The 25,676-nt window shown below is 41.6% G+C and overlaps 1 protein-coding gene across 1 annotated transcript in view; it reads left to right on the forward strand.

Annotated features, from left to right (window-relative positions):
- The first annotated feature begins 244 nt into the window (after positions 1–244).
- Positions 245–25,676, forward strand: part of grk5l (G protein-coupled receptor kinase 5 like) — a 31,456-nt gene continuing 6,024 nt past the window's right edge. Inside the window, exons 1-6 of the mRNA XM_074638534.1 lie at positions 245–823; positions 17,711–17,806; positions 17,896–18,008; positions 23,637–23,714; positions 24,070–24,167; positions 24,313–24,405. Of these exons, the coding sequence (XP_074494635.1) occupies positions 772–823; positions 17,711–17,806; positions 17,896–18,008; positions 23,637–23,714; positions 24,070–24,167; positions 24,313–24,405 (530 nt within the window). The 5' untranslated portion in view covers positions 245–771. The remainder of the gene's footprint in view (positions 824–17,710; positions 17,807–17,895; positions 18,009–23,636; positions 23,715–24,069; positions 24,168–24,312; positions 24,406–25,676) is intronic.

Consider the following 25,676-nt stretch of genomic DNA (forward strand, 5'->3'; position numbering starts at 1 on the left):
TAGGTTGGTGCTATTTTATCTTATTTTGTTCTATTTTATTACATTTTATTCTATTTTATCTTATTTAATTTATTTAATTTAATTTAATTTAATCTTATCTTTTCTTATCTTATCTTATCTTATTTTATCTTTTCTTATCTTATTTTATTTTATTTTATTTTATTTTATTTATGCTTTTATTTTGCTGACCCATTAGCTTCACTTCTGGTGGAGTGGTTTGTGTCTCCAACTTGACGCATCTGTAACCGAGAGGCCCAGCCCATTCTGATTACGCACCAACAGAGGAAGGGGTGCTCGCTTGATGTTGCTGATCTCTGGACCATCTCAACCAACCAACCTCCTGCTGTTGTAATGTAAAGCTGCTAGTGTCCTGCTGGTGTAGAGATCCGCTGTGAAAAGGAAAAGGAACATACAATCAGCTCCTCCAACTTGAACACAACCTCTTCTGCGTCGGAGAGATTCCGCAGCCACATTACGCATGGACTGGTTTTGGGGTTTTGGGGGGATTGGAGTAGAAATGCAGCAACAAGAAGAAGAACCATGCACAGCTTACATTGCAAGCGAATCTATGACATCCTGTTTTTATCCACTACGACTTTGATATGAGTGAAATCCGCTCGGATACCAACGAGGAGTGAAGAGAAAACACACACACACACACACACACACTCACAGACACAGAGCAGAGGCGCACCAGCTGAAGGACGTTGTTTTTCCTCTGCAGACGCTTGTGAACCGAGAAACCTCTGCATTTAGGATTTTTTTTTTTTGATGGAGCTGGAGAACATAGTAGCCAACACTGTACTGCTAAAAGCGAGAGAGGGTAAGTTGGCACATAAAAGAAGCTTAATAGTTCAGTAGGCCTGGCTGTGTTACATTTATGCAGAAAAGGTGGGAATAATGGTAACGATGACGGCAGTAGGTGGGTAGCCTGTATACTGCTCAGTACAGCTGCAGGTAAATCCTACAGATGCAACAGAAAAACACTTATGCAATAATACAAACAGCATGAGCACATCTCACTGAAAATGGTGATAAATTCTAACCTAAAATCTAATGCATCATTTTATCCTGGATGATTTTGACAGATCAAATGCGTTTTCCCACGTATGTAAGAGGAGAGAAAAAAAAAATCTGCCTCCCACATCCGCTTCTCACTGTCTGCGCAAATGAATGCGCTCTTTCGCAACATTATACATGCTGAGGCACACACTGATTCAGGGAATAACTCTTTTTATACACAGAGAATAAATGAGTGCAGCCTGGCTGGCTGGCATTTGTGATGTGATGATGATGTTGAAATCTCTGTGTGGGGCCTGTTCTGCTCTGCACAGCTCTGTTATCAGAGTGTCTGAGAAGGCCACATGTAGTCTGACTGGAATATAAAGGTATATGGTGTTATTAATAGCTCCTTTTCCAGGAAGACAGGGTCGTGCTGAGGGCAGGAGGAAAGGCCTGCAGGTAAACACCATGCAGTCTGACGCCATGATTGTTTCCCTTAAAGGGGATATATTATAAAAAAGTGTGATTTTCATGTTTTTTTTATTATAAAGCAGGCTAAAGTCCTATACAAATACGGTGAAAGTATCAAAACGCTCAATCCACAGGTAAATACCCACAGCCCGTATTCAGAAACTCTGCATTTGAAACAAGCTGTCAGGATTTCTGCCCATTCGTAATGTCACGAATATACAATATTCAGACCCTTTACGCAGTTTTGAACATAAACATCCTAAATGTGTCCCAGTTTTTCCTGGTTGCAGTGTATGTGAATGTCATCAGCTGACAGGAAGTACACATGGACCCAAGCTATTGCCTAGCAACGCAATACCGTTGCATTTCCGTCACAATTCCGTCGAAATACGCTAAAACGGAGCGTTTAAGACAGAGGGTAAATACAGGCATATTCAAGCCGACAGTATGAGGAAAATAAAGTTTTTTTTTAACATTACAGCATGTAAACATGTTCTAGTAGAAACATAAAATACAAGTATGAACCTGAAAATGAGCATGATATGGGACCTTTAAAGTGTATAGGGAACTTACTTACTTACTTAGTCCTTGTTGCGCCTGGTGGCACATAGGGCAAGGACTAAGGATCTCCACTCATCTCTGTTGTTTGCTTTCTTCTCAAGCTGTTCCAGCTGTATCCTCTCGTCTTCATCTCTCCTTCGATGGTTCGCCTCCAGGTTGTTTTTGAGCCTCCCTCTTTTGCGTTTTCCCTCTGGTGTCCAACGCAACGCCACTTTTGTCATGTCATGTCAGATGGTTTCCTTAATACATGTCCAAGCCATCTCCATCTTCTTCTTATCAATATTGTTTCCATGTCCAAGCACCCTGTCGTTTTGTGTAGTTCATGGTTTGTGATCTTCCTATAGGCCAGAACATCCTCATGGTCTTTCTGAGGCGTGTAATGGGAACAAGTGGGTTAAAAACATCATACTTCCTTGGAACTCTGGATGTGTGCCATATCTTTTCAGATAAATTAAATTATGAAACCTTTCACTAGAAATACTTCTTAATATACACACACACTCTCACACAACTGCACACCATAGACTCTATATAAACAGTCCATGGTGTGCACACACAAGAAGTTTGGTTGCACGTGGTTTCATGTGGCAACAGTCTCTGTGGAGTTGCGGGGTGACGCAGGACAAGACTCTGGCAGCTCCTTCCATTTATCTCACATGAGGACATACTTGGGAGGAAAAAAGAAGGGGACAAGTCCAGGCACAGAGAGAGAGAGAGAGAGTTTCATGGGAATTAACGGAGTGATGAAGTGAAACAGGAAGTTGACATGCTGTCAAAACCCCTAACGAAGGACGCTGTTCGCCTGGGGGTCAGTCTGGACGTTTTTGTTTCATAGGCAAGGCAGAGCACGACACGGGCTGGGGTGAATTAAGCTTCATGAATTAATAAGAGCAGTTAATGACCCGTGACAGATCTCGCTTGTCCCAGCTGCTCCATTGGTGCTCATCCAGGCCCAGTGTGTGGGAGAGAAAGGGCCTTTTACAGTTTCACATTAAGGGATGAGACGGTTCTTTGAGTTAACAGCTGAAGCACGACTTTTCTCCGCAGCCTGATCAATGGCCCTACAAATGCAGCCGTGTGAGCGTATAGATCCAACAGTTGAATTCAGATTTGTTGCACTGAAGCGTGTCACAGGTTGTTGTGAGTGTCCTTTTAACTGTGGGGATCATTAGAGGTTTTATCTTACAGGGCCCGGAGTGGTAACTCTCCTGCTTCATCACTCATGTGTATGGCAGTATACACAGAGTTTCACTTTAGGCCACATACCAGCAGCAGCGAGAGGATGTGAATGGAGCGAAGAAACTCCTGTTTATTCCCTGGTTGTTTATGCGAGTGAGAGCCGAAGCGAGAGGCATGCATCCTCTTGTCCAAAACACTCCCAGGGACGCACAACAGGAAGGCCCAGTTTCCACTTTGCCGCGTTTCATGCCAGCGTCCGTCCTCACACCTCCCAAAATCAGTAAAACAGTGTGAGTGGCAGCGAAGCGTAGAAATAAAAAAAGGGATTGATATCCCCCCGGGCCAGGAGTTAGAGCAAAACAGGCCCCTGTGCCAACTTCCATCGCTCTTTGGCTCTTCTGTGTCACACAGTACTGGTCTGGATTTTACCATCAAGTGAACACTTCTCATTGATTAGAGAGGTGGGAGATTAAAACCAGCCGGTTTTAAACTTAAGGATCAGAGAGGATTTACGACCAATATGCTGTTTCACGTTTATCACCGAGTGGAAAATCTAACTCATATGGATTTCCATAGGAAAGTAGATTATATTGAACCATCTCGTCGAGTGACCACTCTCTTACGTAAAGCCAAATGGTATTATGCACTATCAGTTAGATGCAGCCCATAAGCTATTTAATCAAATTGATCGTTACATAACAAACTGAGTGGGCTACTGCCATCCGAGCTCCATCTTCCTGTGGAGCTGCTCTCCGGTCTCTGCGGAAGATACTTTATGGATGATGAGCATGCAGTGAAATGAAACACCCCGATCTCCTGCGCGGTCATCTGAGTATCATCTGACGGTTCTGCTGTTAACCCATCGTGAAAGCTCAGCTGAGGAAATTGGGGGGTCGCAGCATGATCCAAAAGAAGTTCCGCCAAGTTATTCATGGTGGTTTGTTTCAGCGAGATCTGTTTGGATCTTTTTTAACGTTAGCTGACATGTAGTGACAGGGAGGGAGTAGGTTTAATACCAGGGTATACTGTAGATGAGGGGTGTGGGGTTGAATTCCTTTGTTTAAATGTAACCTGAACCCAGCTGCTCTGACGAGAGCAACATCAGCGCAGTAGACCCTGGGCTTATTATGTGTGTGTGTGTGCGTCCCCATTCACAACTCTTGCTGGCAGCAGCAGCAGATTCCAAGCCAGGCGAGCGAACGTCATCAGCTGTCCAAGTGAATGAGAGTGAGGGGGGAAAAACTGCATTGCTGCATCCAGATGCCTTCCCTTGAATTGCTGTAGCAGAGCCGGGGTATTTAGTTTGGGCCACTACACCGAATTCCACTCGGATGCCTGCTGCTGGCTTTTGCATTTGGGCTGTCTCTGTGTTTTTGGAGGTTGTGGTTGCGCGAGTAAAAAAAAAAAAAAAATCCCTTCTGTCACATTTGGTGTAGAAGTCAGTACAGGGAAAAGCTTCATACTGCAGAAGCAGTACGTTAATGGATACCTCACCTGAGTAGTGAAGGATTAGTTTATTTCCAGGTGACTAAGCTGAGACATGATGATGGGAACATGGCAGCTGTTCTCTCCATTTGTTTTGCCTTCCGCATCATTTTCTCAAACAAAAGATTTAATGTCATCAGACTGAGAGCCAGACTGGTTGAAAGAATGATTTTGGAAGACATGTCTACAGTGATACATGTGTTTGTTTTTGGTGAAAAATATCGATCAGTGTTCCCCAAAGCACAAGATGACGTCCTCAAATGTCTTGTTTTGTCCACAACTCAAAGGTATTCAGTTGACTGTCATAGAGAGGTAAAGAAACCAGAAAATATTCACATTTAAGAAGCTGGAATCAGAGAATTTTTACTTTTTTATCTTAAAAAATTACGCAAACCGATTAATCTATTATCAAAATAGTTGGCGAATAATTTAATAGTTGACAACTAATCGATTAATCGTTGCAGCTCTACAATATATGTATGCTTTGGATAAGGATTACGGTATAATTAGCCAGTTAATTAATTAGTCAATCAAAACAGAATTAATCGGCAACTATTTGGATAATTGTTTAAAGTTTTCCGTAAATCTTCAAGTCAAAATGCCCAAAATGTGTTGGTTGCAGCTTTTCCAATGTCAGAATTTGCAGATTTTTCTGTTTATATAATTGTAAACTGAATATATTTGGGTTTTGGACGGTTGGTCGGACAAAACAAGACGTTTGAGGATGTCACCTCGGACTCTGAGAAACAGTTTTTTTCTGTTTTTTTGACATTTGATGGACTCAGTGATTAATCATAGAAAATAATCAGCAGACCAATCGATAATGTCGTCAGTCCAGAATTATGTGGCTGTTAATGAACATCGGACTCATTTGTGTGCTAAATTACAAATGGGAGAATCCACAGAGAAAAGCCTTACATGATTAGTAGCTAACTATGGTGGTATATCCAGTCATTTGGGATGCCCTGAATGGATTCTGTTGTGTTTGAAATCAATGATATCATGTGTTTTTGTTGTTTTATGTGGCCCGATTGCACTCTCAAAAGAATGCATTCATCATATCAAGCCACATGTGATACAAGATAACATGAGATAACAGGCATGAGGTATTTGTCTGTCCAAGCGATTTGTGTGGGCTCTGAACATGCACAGTGTCTTCGAGCTCTTTGAGGGGGTGGGGGAGTGGGAGTCGGGATGGTGTAGCTCCATCATGTGATGCTACAACAAGCCTCAGCAAGCTGGAGGAGCTGCTGTCGTCAGTACTGACAGATTTCTAGTGAAACGAGCCGAGTAACCTGTTTGAATCAAACACACAACTCGGGTCTTTGTTATCCCGTCTGATCCTTCACCTGTCAGCTAATGCTAACGTCAGTATGAATAATATACACCAGGCTCGCCTCTCACACAAAAAACTTTCTCTCCCACTTACAAACAAACAAAAGCACTTTTCCGGAGTGCTCCTCCTCCCACAGGACCCCTCTGAAAGGACGGAGACATGACATAATGCCGTCGACTTTTATTGGGTAGAGAGCCTTAATGGAGGGGAGCGTAAAATACACGAGGGGGAAAGCAGCCTGTCGTTTCCTCGCTGGGTTCTTCTGACGGGAAAGAAGCAGAAAAGAAAACCTGTGAAGAAAGTCTGTTGCAAATTGCTGCAGGGCTGTTCGTGACCCACTCTTACACATCTCATATTTATCACTTCTCTCGGAGGTGATTCACTTTGATTATTAAAGCCATAGTTGTGATTTTTTTATGTTTTTACTTCCCGGCATGTTACAGGAGTGCGTAGCCTGCAACATTAGACCCCACAGAGTTTACTGAAAGTCAGGGTTACTGGATACTGGTAATATTAACAGGGATGCACCGATACCGGATCGGATATCGGTGACAATGGGGCCAATCTATTCAATTCAGTTCTATGTTTATATACTATATACATTATAGATTGAATTGTAATTCTTGTTAATTTTGAAGATTTTTTTTACCAAGTTGCTGGAGTAAGATTTATTATTTTAATAATAAATAACAATTCAGTAAATTTATATCTATGTAATTATTTGTCACATTTAGTTTGACAAAGTTAGTAAAGTAATCTTGAAATCAAGCCTGATGTTGCCTTACACATAAAAGAATGATCCCAGTCATTTCCTCACAGTGAGGCATACAGCTTATAAATTAAACACTGGTATCAGACCGGTACGCGGTATTGGACGATACCCAAAGCCCAGGCATTTGCTGCATCCATAAATATTAAGTCAGTGGCCACCGAAAACAAACATTTTTAGCCATGCTAGTGGCGTCCGTCTCTTTGGTCCAGATTGAAATATTTCAATTTAGTACAGACATCCCTATAGGGTGAAGTTCGGCTCTCCGCAATGCTTACATTTTTATCCAGCCGGGAGGCGTATTCTTCTGATTCAGGCGGGAAGAAATTCCTTGTAACATAGATCAACATGTCACAGGAGTCACAAGATCTGTTTACTGATTGGCTGCAGGTCCTCTCTGGCCGTACTTCGCCACTAAAAGTTCAACTTTTCCCAACTTTAGTTTGGCCGCATTTTGCCGCAGTATCAAACGGACGCAGCTCGCTGAGCTCTGGGGCGGCCGCCGCAGCTTTTCATAGACGTTGCATGGCAGCTAGCCGCAGGCCGCACTTCGGCATAAAGCCATATTGGCTGAACCTCATCCTCAACTTCATAACATAGGCCTTCATAAACACATACTTCCATATCATTCCTTCTCTGTCAAGACATTATTTGGCACGCAAGTTTCAGATTATCAGTCAGCAGAAGTTCTTCATTTCATTTTTCATCAACCTTTATTGAAAATAGTATAAGTGCAAACTAGCGAATGTTAGCATGCTAATACGATAATCTTGTCAGCATTGTCATTGTGGGTATGTTGGCATGCTTAGCAAGTATTTGGTACTGATATTCATTCCTTATGAATGTGTTACGAGCATATATATATATTTTTTTTAAGAAAATTAAATTTTTGCATTTACTTTCAGATGTTTATGCAAATATTCCTCCAAATTAAAACGATGGCAAAGGAGAGAATCTCTTATATTTTTTGACCAATTTTGTTTGCTTCTTTTTCATGCAGGTTTCTGTACAACGTAATTATTTCATGCTGAGATATTTTCAGCATGTTTCAGTTGAAATTGACAGAAACATTTCTGCTTCGACAGTTAAAATCCGTTTTTTTTTTGTGTGTGAATACTTCAGAATTAAAGCGCTGGGGCTTTTTCCTTGGCTCCCCATCTTCTACCAGCAGATAAACCTGGAGAAATAAACCAAAGAAGAAGTAGAGATACATTTCTCCATCGACAACACGCCACAAGGCTCGCTGTGTTTTGAGTAGGAGTGTGACTCATTTTTTCTTGAGTGGAAAAATTCAGCTCTCTAGCTCTTACTATCTCTATTGTTATTGCTGCTTCTACCCACACATACAGTATACATAACTCAGCTGGATGCAACAAGTTCACGCCTGTTCTCTGGGGGTTGTCGAGTGGAATTCTGGGAAATATAGGAGATAATTATCGAAAGTAGAAGTAGACAAGGTGGGCTGAGGGAAAGTGGATGCGGAGAAAATGTGAATTTGAATAGCTCGTCACTAAAGTACTCCAGGAATGCACCGAGCAGCCAAACTGATGATATCTTTTTTCACCGTGTCAGACATACAGGTGATTACTTATGCACCATTCTATCGTGTCTTGATGCATACTATACGGCCAGAGATGTGCTTCCTGTGCTGTGCATTGCTGCCACATCTCTTTAATGGAACATCCAATGAATATTTGATGTGCATTAATCGTGCGATAATCAATACTGTAGCTTATGAAGCTTCCTTCCTAATGTCTCCTGTTGTATGAGGAGCTAAATGCTCGACTATGCACTTTTCAACATATCCATGGAAACTTATGTACACACACGCAACATGGTCAGACATTGTAGGGCTTGAAATTACATAAGGCCATATAATTTAAAGGGGACACATCATGAAAAACTCACTTTTTCAGTGCTTGTGCACATACGTTTGGGTATCTGGAGTGCCTACCAACCCACAAACTGTGAAATAAGACAACACAGTATTTTTTCTGTGGGCTGCCAAGAAGTGAAAGTCAATTGTTTATTCCATTGCATCATCAGCGCCCAGCAGCAAAGCTATGCTTCTGCCATCTTGGACTGAAAGCTGCTACCGGACGCCAGTAAAACGTCCGCTTAGAAAGTGCCGTAAAAAAGTAAAACAGAATTATTTTTATTCTATTGTCATATTCTACTGAAATGGTCTGTGTTGAACCATAAAATATTACAAATATTATTAGGGCTGACCAGAATGCTTCGAAGCTTCAACCGTTGCCATGGTATTCGACCTCCAAATCACAATTAGAGTGCTTCGTTTAAAAAAAAAAATTCTTCATTTTTTATATATAAGTATGTAATAATAAATTATAAATCCCAAAATATCCCATGAAATAAGGAATAATCCCACAACATTATTCATTATTCATATTCAACATTAATTATTATTAGTTTGACGGTTATCACTGTTTGTTGTGTGTAGAGGTGTGTGTGTGAAAAAATGGTATTCGGGACAGCCGTAAATATTATAAGCGTTTTCAGTCAAAAATGGAGGCAGCGGCTGTTGTCAAAAAAACATCAGGGTTTTGTCTCTTTGCTTCTATACTCCGCCCACAGCTTGAGAACTACCTTTGCAAAGGTGCACCACATTTTTCTCGCAAGCCAATCAGAGCAGACTGGGCTTTTTCAGGAGGGGGTCTTAAAGAGACAGGCGCTAAAACGGAGCGTTTCAGACAGAGGATGAATACAGGTATATTCAGACAGACAGTATCAGAAAATTCATCATGTTTTTTTAACATTAAAACATGTTGTAGTAGAAACCTAAAATACAAGTATTAACCTGGAAATGAGCACGATATGACCCCTTTCAAATCTAATGAATTGTGTTAAATAAAAACAAAGGGATCTTTTCACCATGTTTATGTTTTTAGGAGGAGGAAATGGTTATGTGTGTGTGAGACTATAATCCCACTGTAGGTTATTTATGGGAACATATGGCCTAGGGATTCTTTAAACGTGCATTTTGGGAGAAAAATAGAGGCGTTTATGACATCTAATACTGTAAAAACTAATAAATCTCAGCTCTTCCTTGAGGCCTGCTGTGAGTTTCCAACGATAGACCCTCTCAAGTAGCCTACCTTTTTTTTTTTTTTCGAGGTATGTTGCCAAAACAGAACAAAAGAATAAGGAATGTCAACACAGGAGCGAGACGTGGAACAAACATCTTCATAAAGAGAGAGTGTGTGTGTGTGTTTGAGGACAAAAAGGAAACAGCTAGAGAGGATAGAGGCCGCTTGAGAAGGGCAATGTAATCACTTTAACCCTATTTCCGGGATGGGTTTTTGTGCGCATACACACACACACACACACATGTTCAATAATGTCTATCCACATGCAGTACAGTGCATCATGTGCTCCATCAGTTTGATAAGTTGGACCTCTTTGTTTTCATTGGAAGCACTTTGCTCGATGTTTGCTCACTTGTGATGTAACTGCAGAGTTTCGCTCCGAGCGAGAGGAAATAAAATCATCCCTCACGGAGCCTTAGGATTACATTTCCATAATGTTTCAACCCTATCAAAACATTTATGGAGGTGAACAAACACACTGACGCCGTGTCAGAGCGTAGCAGCGTCCCATTATGGCTATAGCTTCATGTGGACTATGCTCTGTCCTCTTGGATCTTTATGGATGAGCAAACAGCGTGTATTACCCAGCGTGCCCTGGGCTGTGTGTGTGGTGCTTTGACCGGACAGCCTGGTGGGTTATATAATGTCACTCTATTGAATGTTTTTCCCCCTCCTTCACATTCCATATTTTATATATTTATAGGACAGGAAACTTGTGGCACATGACTCTGTCCCAGACAGGAAATGTACCCCGGCCTTCTGCTGCCTTTGTGAGATTTCTGCCCTTGCATCCAAGTTTTCACACCGATTACCTTCCCCGCACAAACACACACACGGTTGGTCACTTATGTTGTTACAGACACGGTTACTCTAGCGACAACTGTCGCAGCTCACCAGCTTTGAGGTCATGGACCGGTTTGACCACCTTGGTTTGTATTAACAGACCGCTCCTGCCCTTGGGACGGTTGCTATTTTTAGCAGCAATGTTTACAAGGACATAAAGAGTCACACTTGTGTATTTTTTTTCTTAAAGCTTTGAGCTGTGAGCAACATGTAACGCACTGATTTCATATGTAAATCAATGTTAACATGAACATGTAGCTTTCATGCTAAATACAGCTTATTCAGGTGTTATTGTCAACGCAGCACACTCGGGACACAGCTGTGCTCCTAGCGCCGACACTGCCGATAAGATCTCTCTTTAATTGTTTATGACTGATTTAGATTTTATGACCCTTCATTAAGTGGTTTAACATGTGAGACTCGCAGCAGCCAAAAGAATAGTCGAGTGTTGCCAGGTAAAAGGTGTATACGTCACCGATGTGCGCTTTGAGAGCGTTAGCAGATGTTAGATTGTGCCGTTATTACTGCGATAATGAGGAATACGTGGTCGGAGAGGCTCGTTCGGGTTGGCAATAAGGCGGCTGGACAGAGAGAGGGGGCCTAAGTGACATCATGGTGGAACAGGGCAACAAAGAGCTTCTTCCTGCTATAGTCCTCCCCTTCTGCTCAGGTCTGGGCAGTGTTTCCCTCAGCTTCCTGTGGCACACAGACCACACACACAAACACACACTCGCTACTGTTAAACTGAACCCGAGGGCTAACCAATGACCTCGTTTCAATAACAGGTTTTTTACACTTAGAGATCACAGTTGCTAAATAAGGCCTCAAAATTTACTATGGGGCTGAATCAATGAAAAACTAGAACAGGATTTATTACAGTGATGTTTGCTGGACTGCATTAGCTTGTACATAAACTGTACAATAAACTTGTAAGATATAACATATATATTATGGATGCACTGATCCAACTTTTTCAGTCCCGATACCGATGAGTGATACCCGGGCTTTGGGTGTTGTCCGATACTAGTGTTAATTAATAAGCTGCAGGCCTCACTGTGTGGAAGTGACTTGGATCATTCTTTTATAAATTTATGTAAGGCAACATCAGGCTTGACTTAAACATTGCTTTCCTAACTTTGTAAAACGAAATGCAACAAATAAATACATAGATACAAATTTTGCGAATTGTTATTTATTATTAAAATAGTAAATATTACACCAACAAGTTGGCAAATTTTTTTTTCAAAATTAACAGGAATTACAATTCAGGTGTAAAGTAAACCTTTTTTATTACACGGCTTTGTTGAATACTCAAATCTGATTGGTCAATCACGGCGTTCTACGGTCTGATATTTCTTCATAGTAGACCGTTGCTATGGATAACAGACCGTTGCTATGGGCGCAGTTCTGATTTCTGACTCCGGCGGACCGCTTTGTGTCAAATTATTGATTTCTTAAGTAAGTAGCCATGTAATAAGCGGGATAATGTACAGCTAGCGGGTCATTGTTGTGAAATAGGGGGTTTATTTCACAACAATGACCAGCAACAAATTGGTCAAACCATTAACAGGAATTCAAATTCCAGTATAAAATGTATATATTATAAAAACATAGAATTTAATTAAATATATATAGGCCCCATTGTCACTAATATTTGATCCAGCTGTTTGAGTCAGTAATGGCCCGGTATCCGATCCAGTATCGGTACATCCGTAACGTATATATTAGTGTTAAGTTTATCTTCCATCTGTATTCATCTCTACATCCCTGCTCATACTGTATACATAGTAACATGCAAGCATTTGCTGCACAACCCACAAAAAGCACATTCTGCAAAGGTGTGATTTATTTCCAACCATCTCAGTCTTTATTTCGCAAGAGATAGATATCTAGTTTGAGATGTTTAAGCTGTTAAGTATCACTCTGCAGGGCCCTGAGAAACAGGAAGAGGATGTTTTTTTACAGGGAGTGCCAATGCAAACTTCTCTCCTTCGCTTGATAATCTGCTTGTTGTGTATTTACAACTTTTGCATACACAAGAACACGCGCCCTTACCTGCTGCGGCTCTAATGCAAATACATTCCGAGTGTTGAACAGTTGGGCATTGTGGGAGAGGAGGAAGAGGGAGACTTTGAGTGAACAAAGGCGTTTATATCATCGTCTGGTGCCGGTTGGCTTCGCTGTCGTTGTTGGTACCTCGCTGACCACCACGGTGTGTGACTCAACCACGAGGCCGACATTTAACGGATCAGACAAAGGAGGTGATGTGAGAATAATCAGAAAGGGATAATCGGTTGTTTGTGTGCAAGGATTGAATTTTAGGTCGGCACACGGGAGGAGATGTGTGCAAAGAAGAATCACAGAAATCTACCTCCCTTTTTCTGCACAGTGTAGGTGTAGAGAACAGCACGTATTCATAGCGCTCCTCTCTGCCAGCAGCAGCACTCACACATCACATTCTGCTGCAGATGTTGTTGTTACATGTATGCCAGATGCACAGCGTGAGCTTCAGGATGTGGTTTTCGGCTGCTTGTCCACAGCAGATCTGAGTGCACGTCTGGAGTGACAATGCAAGTGGAGGTGTGTGAAACCTCAAGAGACCCTGTGTGAGTGTGTGTGTGTGGATGCTTTTGCGTGTCAACACTTTGTGAATATAACCTCACAGCCATGAGGACGTTTTTGAACGTGTGGATGGATGATGGGGCCCACAGAACTGCCCCGAGTCGGTTAAATTGAGTGCGAGGACATTACTAGAGAGAGGTCACACTGGAAACAACACACAGATGTTTGGGATGCCGGTAACCCCCTGGTGTCTCGCCAGACGGATGTCGTTCCCTCTCTCTGACCTTATTTTTGCTTCACTTGACATGCCTTCATGATGTCAGAGCTGCTTAGCAGAAACATAAATAAAGGGCGGCGACCACACTGCCCTCATGGAACAGATTAGACTGACAAGTTCCTGTGCTGCGTACCCACGCCGGCGCGGTACATATTTCTACTCGTGTGTAAGTGACAGACCATGAGAGAGTGAGAACTGTCTAATAGAGAGAGAAAGAAATGCGGGGAGCGAGCACAAGAGGGTTTATGGACAACATTTACGAGCATATTCAAACTTTTAATAGCCCAGTGTTGTTAAACATGAACCCACAGTTGATCTGCACATAAAACACTTGTAAGTGGATCTTTTCTTCCTTCAGCTTCATACCACAATATTAAAATATCCCTTTTAAGTTGATATTTACAATCCTTTTTGTAAAATTCCCCACCCCCCAACCCCCTCAGACCTTGTTTGCTACATCCCGCCAGAATATTTCCCCTCCAGCGAGCCGATATACAACAGCTGACGGCCACCAACAATGCATCAGAAAATTTTAACTCGTTTGACCTGACATCAGAGACGTCAAAAGACACTGCGGCCATGCAGGAAATTGCTCGTTACATCCAGATGGACGAGTCTCTGATGTGGAGATTGAATAATTTATGCACGGTATTTGCATGTTTGTGGGAGAAGTTGGGTGTGTTTGCGTACAAGTCTTTGCACCCAACTCGGCCTCTGCTGTTACTCATATTCCTTCATGGAATGAAAGAGTTTGTTGCAGCTGGCTGACAAATTAAACATGCTGTAAGAGGTCGTCAAGCAGTTTGGATGTTTTTCATTTCCGCTAACTTTCCCACGCCCTAACTATCTTTTTTTCACACACATTTATGGTTTTATTCGCCATTATGAATATGCTATATTTGGCAAAATGAGGGCCCTTAATTGTACACCATCTTCACTGACTAGTTCTAGAGATGAGATGAATAACAGGATATGAAAGCAGAAAAACTTTTTTTTAAAGAGGACCTGTTATGCTAAATTGCAGGTGCTTCTACTAGGACATGTTTACATGTTTTAATGTTAAAAAAAACATTTTATTTTTCTCATACCGACTGTGCTTGGCGTGGACTTTGGGTTTTGTAACTTTGCAGAACTTTTAAATGAACAAAAAACTATATAACACTAAAGTAAAGGGAAAAGCACAAAAGCATAATAGGTCCCCTTTAATTCTAGAGTTGGCTCTAATCTTTGCTTTAATCAGTGAACTACTGGATCATTTTATCACCCCCATCAGTATACATCACTTTGTTTCATTGGTCAAAAGGCCAAACAGGAAGGGAACCACTGATCTATAGCGATGTTCTGTTTATATGCCCATAAAGCTGTAAACACATGACCTTATCCAACCCTAAAACAAAGGAGGTTGACGGGCCCGAAGCGGCGAAATGAGGTCAGTCATTGGCTGGCAGCGATGATGTAGAGGTGATGGTTGGTGACAGAAAATCCCCAAGAGAGTCTGAAAAGTAAAAAAAGAAGCTGAATTGAAGGAAATCAAGAAAAGAACTGAAGGTGATGGCAGATGGCAGGAGAGACGAGGAAGCGGGTGGGATGAGGAGGGAGAGAAAATGAAAAATAAATAGGTTTGGAGAGCAGTGAGAAGGAAAGAAAAAAGAGGAACTACATTATTTGTGGTTGTCTCAGCATTGTGTAGAAGTTGAATGCCTGGGTGGAGCACAGACGTTTGGTACAATTATCTGACAGGGCATTGACCCTCCACAGGAAATCTACGCCATTTGCTGGACGCTTTTTATCCGCAGACACCTTACAGTAGCATTCATTTTTAGCCTGGTGGCCCCCGTGGGGAATGACCTTCTCCGCTCACTGCAGATGTCATGTTTTTATTAAACATATTGGACCACACAGCAACACAGCAGAGTGAGGTTTTGCTGTGGACTTTACATATTAACTGTTTTCAGAGAACAACTGGTGCTTAAATAAGGAAGTGTGCCTGTTTATAGCTTGTTTGGTCTACAGTGATGTTGATGAGGAGCAGGTGCTGGGAGTTAATGATTCTCTTGAGGGATATTTTGACTTGAGTTATTAATACATTCATGCTTGGCGTTTGTCCATGGTGATATGGCTCCTACCACTCTGTGTGTGTCGGCTGTGGTGACGCAGGGTCATTGATCTAAAAACATACCTGAAGTTATAATAAGGGTTCCTATAACGCTGCTTTTTTTGTGGATTTTGTGGATCAAATGTGTTAGGAAAAGTGTGTTTGACTGCCCTAACTTCATGTACCAAAACATATGTAAAATCAGTGCTGATATTTGCAGGAATTTAACTTTTTTTGTATTCACTGTATGAAAAATACAGCAGAATGGTACACATCTACCTGTGCATATATTCATGCAAAAAAAATAAGAAATATCGGTAATTGCAAAAAAGAATTGTGCATTTGACAAAAATACAACACCTTAAAGGGACAGTGTGTAGGATTTGGTGGCATCTAGTGGTGTGGTTGCAGATTGCAACCAACTGAGTACCCCTTCCGCTCACTCCTCCCTCTCCAAGGAGCGGTAACGTGAGCCGCAAGTGCAAAACCATGGTAACGCTGTTCGCCTCGCTCAGAGGTTAGGAGCAATGGAAGTCAGACAGCGGCTGGCGGTACCACGATTTTGCACTCTGCGGCTCACGTTACCGCAGTTTCACAAGCGTGTCGGAGAACTACAGTGGCCTTCAGTTAACGTAAAAATGAGAAAGGCTCTCTCTAGAGTTTGGTTTGTCCGTTCTGGGCTTCTGTAGAAACATGGCGGTGCAACATGGCGGACTCCGAGAAGAAGACCCGCTTCGTATGTAGATATGAAGGGCTCATTCTAAGCTAACAAAAACACACCGATTCTTAGTTTCAGGTGATTATACACTAATGCAAACATAGTTATGAATATTATATTGCATTTCAGCTAATAGATCCCCCAAAATGTTACACACTGGCCCTTTAAAACAAATAAATAGCCTTGAAAAGTTTTTTTTTTTTTAAATAGCAGCAGCTTCACCATAACTGTTTGACATAACAATAAACGAGGCCTGTATGATGTCTAATATCACACCAAAATATAACAATTTGAGTATTTAATCTTAACATCTTCACATCTAAATTTCTTGAATTTAAGTCCAAGTGAGTGTATCATATCATATTAGCAAAACAGTGTATTAGAGATATAGGTTTCAAACAGCAGAGGAGGGAAGGATGAGGCAGGAATGCAGAAGCATTGATGGGAAAACCTGTGAAAGCTTTCACTCAGAGGCTCCAGCATGACGTAGTGCCTCTCGCATTCCTGCCTTATTACTTAAAGATGTCTGCTCGTCATTGCTTCTCCTGCTCTCAATGTTGCCTCTCACAAGCCGCTCGCAGCCAATTTCCACAGCGGAGAGCGGTTAAAGGAAATCCCTGTCAGTTCATTAGAGCAGTCTTCTCGCATTAAGAAAAAAATAAAACTGAGACGAACATGACGTAAGGCACGGCAAGCTGGAAAACAGCGAAATGAGTTCTCACAGTTGTGTTTAAAGAGAGGAGGTGATTTTTATATGGTTCAGATGGGAAATGTGGAGGCGGTCACATGTGAAAGGCAAGATAAATTGCATTAATGGATGACTGCACTGTAAGTTTTCCTTTAGGATCTAAGTGATTTTTGCTCATGGTGGTGTTACGTTGCTGGAGGAAGCTGATCCATGATTATTCAGAGCCGTGGAATCCAGTCTGGCAAGGTCCCGGGTTCTGATGGGAACTGAGCCGGTCAGAAAAGGCTTTCTGTCTGTGTGGACACACACACACACACACACACACACACACACACACACTGTTCCACTTTCAGAAAAGCTACTGAGTGAGGGAGAAAGTCAGCAGAGAGAGGAGAGATTTACGGAGGAAGTGAGACGTAATCTATGAATTATATATACACACTGAGACTATGATTTCATTCAGGGGAGAGCCCACACACAACCGCCCCCCCCTCCTCCTCCTCCTCCTCTTCCTCCCTCTCCTTCTAGGCCTTCATTTGCTCCTCGCTGATGAAAATAAACTTTGAAAACGTTATGAAGTTTTCTCATTATGTTCATTTTCACCTCTTGTTTTTCAGGTGGAGGAGGCAAGCGGAAAGGGAGGAGCAAAAAATGGAAGGAGATCCTTCGCTTCCCCCATATAAGCCAGTGCACTGAGCAGGGAAACGGCCTCGGTACGTGTTTGTGTGCTCACCTTCGTCTGAAGAGAGTGTGTTTGTCTATTGGTGTGTTTTAAAGTGTGCTTTTTTTTTAATTTCTGCAGAGAGGGACTATGTCAGCATCTGTGAGAAACAGCCTATCGGACGGCTTCTGTTCCGCCTTTACTGTGAGACCAGACCGAAACTGCAACGATGCATCCAGCTACTGGACGCAATGGTAAACACACACACACACACACACACACACACACACACACACACACACACACACACACACACACACACCGCACTGAGTGGGTGTCTTTTAACCAAACGTTTGCCATTACGAATCCTGGAATAACCCCAGGAAACTATGGGGCAAGTCAACTCTCTTTTTCCTTTTAATAATTACCATCAAAGTGACTGTGAACAAAGCATTTAACCCCTAAATGACCGTTCATTAAGGCTATAGCTCTAACCAGGAACAGCTGGCCTGTTAATATTTGGATTTCTCCAGCTGCTGAACCCATAGGTCTCTAACAAGAGATAGCCTATATATTGGTATCTCAGGGGGGGGTGGTGGGTGGTGTCTTTTTATAACCCTTCCAAAACCAAAAACACAAGAGCAGAAGTATAAGGAATGGATTAAACAGTATGGTTATCCATCTCTAATGTGTTCATTAGCATGTCTGGCCAACTATTTTAGGCGACTACCTAGAGGAGTATAGGACTAATGTAGCATTATTTCCAAAAGTAACGGTCATATCTAACAACATTATTTTGTTGCGTTTACAGGTTTGTAAAATAGCATCTACCCAACCAAAGGAACATGGAAGTATATAATCGTGAGTAGAGTAATGATAGTGGCTCTGTCCTACTCTTAATCTTGGTTTGGGGGAAGTTCAGACTTCAGCAACTCCAGCCAAACTTGCCTTAGATATTTTTACATTTGCTTGGTAATCCTCATCCTCAAATCCCTTTCTCTTGAAAAAGTGAAGCATACTGTTTGAAAACCCAAACAGTAAAGCATAGATCTAAAGCATTAGTCGTCTACATGGATCACTAACTAGGGATGTCGACTCTTTGTAGCATGGGATTTTTGGAGCGGATCTGCATCACGGGGCTGCTACACACATGATTTTTCACTTATGGAAACGGCCTTGGTGGAGATCTGCACCCTTCTAGTTGTAAACTACATATTGTACCGTTATATAATGGAAAGCTTGACAGGCGTAGCGACGGTAACTAACAGGGGGAGGGGCTTAGCGAATAGTCAATTCCTCCGATGTTCCCAGGTGTGACTAGAGTAGTGGGAAAAGCAGCACTCTTTCCTGGATGAATGCAGGTCTGGAAAACAACCCCATCCACTTTTTCAGTGCACTCACTTTCATTACAGCGTAGCCTGAAAGCACCTCGGTGCTGGGTCATGCAGCCAGAGGAGACAATTAAACTGAGTAGTGATTATTCAACCAGCCCCCCGCCTCCCCCCTGCTTGTTGTCCCCTCTCCCCCTCCCTCCAATCTCTCTTCCTCTCTGCGTCTAGACGGAATAGCTCCCACATGACACATTTAAGTCTTTATCTATGCCCAGAATATCTTTGCGGCCATGTGTCAGGACAGAAAGGACAGCATTGTTTCCCACATCACCCTCTTCCGATCCCTGCACCCCCCCACCATTCGCTGCCCCCTTCAACCACCCAGCCTTAAAAATGATCGTCAGCCTCCGCGAGGGGGAAACCACTTTTACAGGCACTCATCCCAAACACATGCTGGCGCTAATTCTGCGATCCATGTGACGAACTCCGAGGCCGCGCTCAGTCACCACTTTACAGTCTATAAACCAGGCCTGAGGGCGATTACAACCAGGCAGGTGCTTGTATCTCAAGTGGTTAAATAACATGTGATTTCTGTGCAGTTTATGAGGTTTACTAGAAACCGTTTTATTATGTATTCTAGTCATCATGCATTTCCAGGAACTATAAAAAAAGTATATTAGTTTGTTCTGTAGTGGAATACGCAGGAACTTCAGTGTGTGCACTGCAGGAACAGCTTTGTAGTTGGGTTAACATTAACATTAAGGCATTCCTTTACCTGGCCGGAAGGATTTTTCCACCTAGGAACAGAGATCTGTAATATAGGTGACCTATATATATATCAAAATGAACTTTGCCTCATTTGCACAGTTACAAGCACGTTTGTTTTTACAAATTTGAGACTATGTCAGGAAGCATAATGCCTAACTTTGAAATCTCGAACAATCATGAGTCCCTGTAGGCAATAAATAAATAAATTAGATCCTGTTACCCGCGGGGCGGTCTCCCTTCTTCCTTCTTTTTTTATCAGATCCTACATAGCAGAGATCTGTTGAGCGCATCAGGACTCAAACAGGCGTGGGCGGACGAGCTGCATGTAGATCTAAAAGATGAGGTCGAATGGGACGAATGTTTAAAGAGATGATTGTCCGGTCAGTGTCAGTCAGACAGTTTTATACAATTTTGAAATGTTACACAGACTCTATTATTCAAGGGGAAAGTTACACAGCTTTTTATTGATGTTTCACCCGTTAGTAATCAATTTAATGATCAGTCATTTAACACATTCTTTCAGATAAACGTTACACTTCCAATTTTATATTGGAAAAGCATCTTTTATTGTTTCAAGGAGACTTTTGGGAAGCATTGGGAATAGGGCTGCCCCCTCTTAGTCGCCTAATTGGTCGTTTTGGTCTTAGTCGACTAAAAGTTCTTTAGTTGATTAGTTGATTTTAATGCTTTTTCATGCTGAATGACTTATTTCCAAGAAACTCATCAAGTGTTGCTTTTGTGTGATTCTTTGTGGAGAAACTCAGTTTTACAGATCTGTCGATTAAATCAACTAATCGATTACTCAACAAAATTGTATGAGTGTTAGTCGACTATGAATTTCTTTGGCAGAGGACAGCCCTAGTTGGGAACCTAATGCGCTCATAGCCATCCTCGGAGCTACACGCTCCTTATCTTTTGCCAATAAGTATGAAAAAATGGCTGTTTTTGTTTGGAATGGTGATTGTAGAAAAGTGTGAGTGTGGAAAATGGACTCTGTACCCACATATGATTTGCAAACACATTACATCTGGAGACACTGAGATTGTATAATGAAGATAGAGGAGGTGTGTTCGATAAGATCTGGGACCCTGCATTGAATTTTTTTCAGGACTAATGTGTTGTGTCCAATTTAAAGCACCTTGCTGTATATATTTCTTTCTTTTTTTACTATGTACAGTAGGTACTTTTGTACTTTTTAAAGAAAAACTGGAGATTGCATGTTCTCCCCATGTTAGCGTGGATTTTGTCCGGATTTTGTTCCTCCCACAGTCCAAAGACATGCATGTTAATTGTTGACTCTAAATTGCCCGTAGGTGTGACTGTGAGCATGAATGGTTGTCTGTCTCTATGTGTCAGTCCTGTGATAGTCTGGCGACCTGTCCAGGGTGTACCACGCCTCACCTAATGTCAGCTAGGATCGCCTCCAGCACCCCTGTGACCCTGAATAGGATAAGAGGCTACACATAATGGATGGATGGATGGTTATTGTTATTAAGGATGTGCTTTGTCCTTTTGTGTTTTCTTTTCTTGTTTGTTCATATTCCAGCTATGCTTTTAAAAAATAATAAACACATATTTTAAACTGAGCAGGAGTGCGTAAGCCATGAGAAAGCATGAACGCGACCGTTTCGGAGGAACAGGTATTGTGTGTGTGTGTGTGTTTCGGTGGTGTGTGTAACAGAGGAAGGAATGTGCTCGGGGGTTCCACTGGTTCCTCTTACATCATGACAAGAAGACTTTTACTTGTGCATTTGTGTGTATGTTGGGTTCCCTCTGCTTCCTAAAGGCTAAAGTCTTCTTTTCCCTTTGGCTGACCCCCCACCGGCAAAGGGTGGGAGTCAGACCGCTCATTTACTCTGTGTGAGTGTGTGTGTGTAATTTCTATGGAGACTCTGATAACAAAGACTCAGTTAATCAACGCTTGGCAGCAATCACAATTTGCTCTTTCCCCCCTCTCTCTCTCTCTCGCTCCGTGTCTTTCACTCATACTCATATATATTTACATTTGTATATATGCAGTATGTATTTATTTCTGGACTTCTTTTGGCTTTGTTCTGAAGTGTCAGTGACGCTGTGTCTTTTTAAAGCTTGTTTTTCCTTAAGCACCAGGCTTATGTGTGTATGTACTGAATATATATGGGTCAGTGTGTGTGTGTGTGTGTGTGTGTGTTTTGTAGTGGAAAGCTGGTGACGCTGGTGTGACACACTGTGACACTCCAGGACCTCAAGGAATCCCGTCGTGTTTACTGTGTGGTTGCCAGGCAACACAGGACCGTGTTGGAAAAAAGAGCCCCTGATAGAAAGAGTCAGGCCAGCGTGCAGCACAGGCGCCATGTTGCTTCCCCCCCTTTTTTACCCCCTCTTTTTTTGAGAAGTTAAAAGTGCTGGCTACGAAATGCGTCAGAGCAGAGCGCTCTTCATGTCGTTGCCTCTGCGAGAGAGAGAGAGAGAGAGAGAGAGAGAGAGAGAGAGAGAGAGAGAGAGAGAGTCCAATATGTCCAGCGTGCAGCGTCCAAAACCTGTTTGTGTCAACAGCTTTGTATGTTGAAACACGGAGCCAAGAGCAGCATATGTTTATGTGAGAGTGACAGCGACACACAGAGATGCAGAGTGTGAGGTGTCCCCGTCACCACTAAACAGCATCATACAAATTAAACAACAAATTATGCATTTTTTTCTCATTTAAATCAGAGAGAGAATTTGACAGAAGTTTTGTTTTTTTCACAGTTGGAAAGCAGAGAGATCATGAATCATCAGTACATTTTAAGAGGATATACTTTTAAGTACCATTTCCCTCATCTCAGCAGACTTCTTCTGGTTGGATGAAACCAATAAAATCGTTCCTTCCTTTATCCAAATTGAGGGTCTGAGGATAGAGGATGTTGTAAGCTGTAAAGCTCTTTGAGGCAAATTTGTGATTTTGATATTGACTTCACAAGGAAGGGCGCCTTTTTGTGGTAAACTGTATTTTTCCAGGACAGAGGAGACAAAGTTCTTTATTACTTAATGTTTTATGTAAGAAATTAAGTTAATTTTTTTTAATAAATGCTGTTATACCACTGCAAAAGTATACTTGGTATCCTTTAAGGCGCTCTGGGCTTGGTGCTTTTATGTATATGACACAAATATGCACCACTTTCTAATAAGTCACCCTTTATAAAGTTGTAACTAAAGGATATATTAAATAAAACCTAGATCAGTTATAAACGATTAATATAAACTTTTAGGTTGCCACGTTGTGAAAAATCCCCTTTGCTGACGTTTCTCTTTATCATTAATAAAGGTGACCTGAGCTAACTTTTTAAGTCATCAATTCTACAGTTACAAATGATGTCATTAATGTATAAGCTTATGAGTTCATCAGTTTCTAATAAGAAACAAGTCTGCATTTAAAAATGATAGTAAATTGTGAATGCACTGCAGGTTTTTTCCCCAGAAGGTCAAACCGTCTTCCTGATGCATTAAAGACCTAAAAAGATGAAGTGTCATGTGGAGGAGAATAAACACTAGCCAGAGAGATATTTCACAACCTGGCAACCCAAATGTTGAGGTCATTAATATCTTACATCTGACCTATAAGGTGTTAGTAAATAATTTATTAACCATCACTAATTATTAATACATCCTTATAAAAGGTGATTTATAAGGAAAGTGGCACACACAGATGAATAACGACATCTACTACGACACGTTTCATTACATCTGTTGATATCGATAATACTGTATTTAAAAAACAAAACAGTACAGGATGTTGTTAATGATGTGATTTATTTTGTTATTTAGGAAGACTATGAGGTGACACCTGATGAAAAAAGAAAAAGCAGAGGGGACAAAATCCTCAAGACTTTTCTCTCAAAACAAGTAAGTTTCTTTATCTGGTACATTTTTCCACCTTTTTTTAATTTCACATGTCGTTGTAAAATTGAATTTAGTAACCTCCTATAGTGATCGATGTTTAAATCCCGTGGAAAAAGCAGACAATAATGTTGAGTTACAGCTGAATGAAAATACTCGCAAGGGCATTTACAAGGGTGTAGTAGTCAACGTACACATACAAAAATAACAACGTCATGTTTGCACAGCGTGCATGTGTTGATGCTCTACGAGGAGTTATGTATGTCTCGCCTCAGTCTGATGCAGTGTGTGTAATAAAAAGTAATGTATTCGTGCATGTGTGCGCGTGTGTCACTGTGTGTGTTTACATGTGTTGATGTAGTCACCTCAGCGTGTAGACATAGCGGAGGTTTTCGCAGACCAGTGCAGAGAGAACCTCGAGCTCAGTCCTTGTAAGGAGATCTTCAGCAACTGCAGCAAGTGAGTCTCCGTCTTTATCCCCTCTCACCTGTCTGCTGGACTCTCACCTGTTTGTTTTTACCTCCTGTTATGTATGTAACAAATAGCACAGATATTGCTGTCTGAATTACATTCTCAGTTGTAACTGTTTTGTTGTGGGACACAGGGCCGTCCATGACTACCTGAGTGGAGCTCCGTACCTCGACTACCAGAACAGCATGTACTTTGACCGATACCTGCAGTGGAAGATGCTGGAGAGGTACGCACATAAGCTCATTATTACTGAGGTCGTAGTTAAAGGAGCTGTTGGACAAATATACAATATATTGAGAGGCGTTTCAAATTTTTTGTCTCTGTTTACACACATGAATAATATTAGCACACCTCTCAATATAATGCACAACACCACCACTAACTGAACTCAATGCTAAATGATATAATTGAATTAACACCCCTATGACAGTGTTTTAGGCATCATAAAAGTCAACTTTGTAGCAGAACTGTTGAATTGGATTACATTAGACTGCACAGGTGTACCTAATAAAGCTGAAATAGAAAGATAACTAAAAGTTACCCATCGTCAGTTCCTAATTTTAGCACTTTATGATCTCTAAAAAGCACATACACAACATCTTGCAACCTGTAACACACTTTAAAGGTCAGCAACATTTTAACCAGTGATGGAGGAAGTATTTAGACACTTTACTTAAAGGTACAGTGTGTCAGATTTGGTGGCATCCAACTGAATACCCCTCTGCTCACTCCTCCCTTTCCAAGACTGCGGTAGCGTGAGCCGCCAAGTGCTAAAACCGTGATAACGCTGTTCGCCTCGCTCAGAGGTCATCCTTACCATAATAACACTACTTAAAGGACCAGTGTGTAACAATTAAGGGGATCTATTAGCAGGAATATAATATGAATAAGTATGTTTTCTGTAGTGTATAATCACCTGAAAATAAGATTCGTTGTTTTTTTTTGTTACCTTAGAATGATCCGTTTATATCTTCATAGAGAGCGGGTCCTCTTCACAGAGTCCACCATGTTGTTCTGCTGTGTTTCAACAGTAGCCCAGAACGGACAAACCAAACTCTGTTAACTTTTCCTGCTTGGGCCGGAGTCGATAACAATACTCGCTCCCATCGCCGCCGCCGCCGCTCTCTCTCTCGCTTCACCACTCACCTCCCACGTACACACACACACTCTAAGCACTTTACTCTTACTACAACTGCCTCTAAAGAGGGCCATTCGCGTTTCCACGACGTCCTCCGTAGCAATCTCACTCGCTTGTTGTACACACTGTTCCTTTAAAGTATTTGTTGAACGACCCCTGTGATTGATATATTATTATATATCGTATTATTGGAAAAATGCTACCAATGCATGAATGTGGAAGCAGCATTTTACTGTTGTTGTTGGTATAGATGCAGCTACTTACCTACTTTATACATTGTTGGGTAGTTTAATCTATAATAACGCATCATATCTTATAAGGTGATCATAAGTTTTGTATGTAAAATCTTAATCAGCAAA

This window comes from Sebastes fasciatus, chromosome 6 (assembly GCF_043250625.1).
Source record: "Sebastes fasciatus isolate fSebFas1 chromosome 6, fSebFas1.pri, whole genome shotgun sequence".
Lineage (NCBI taxonomy): Eukaryota > Metazoa > Chordata > Actinopteri > Perciformes > Sebastidae > Sebastes > Sebastes fasciatus.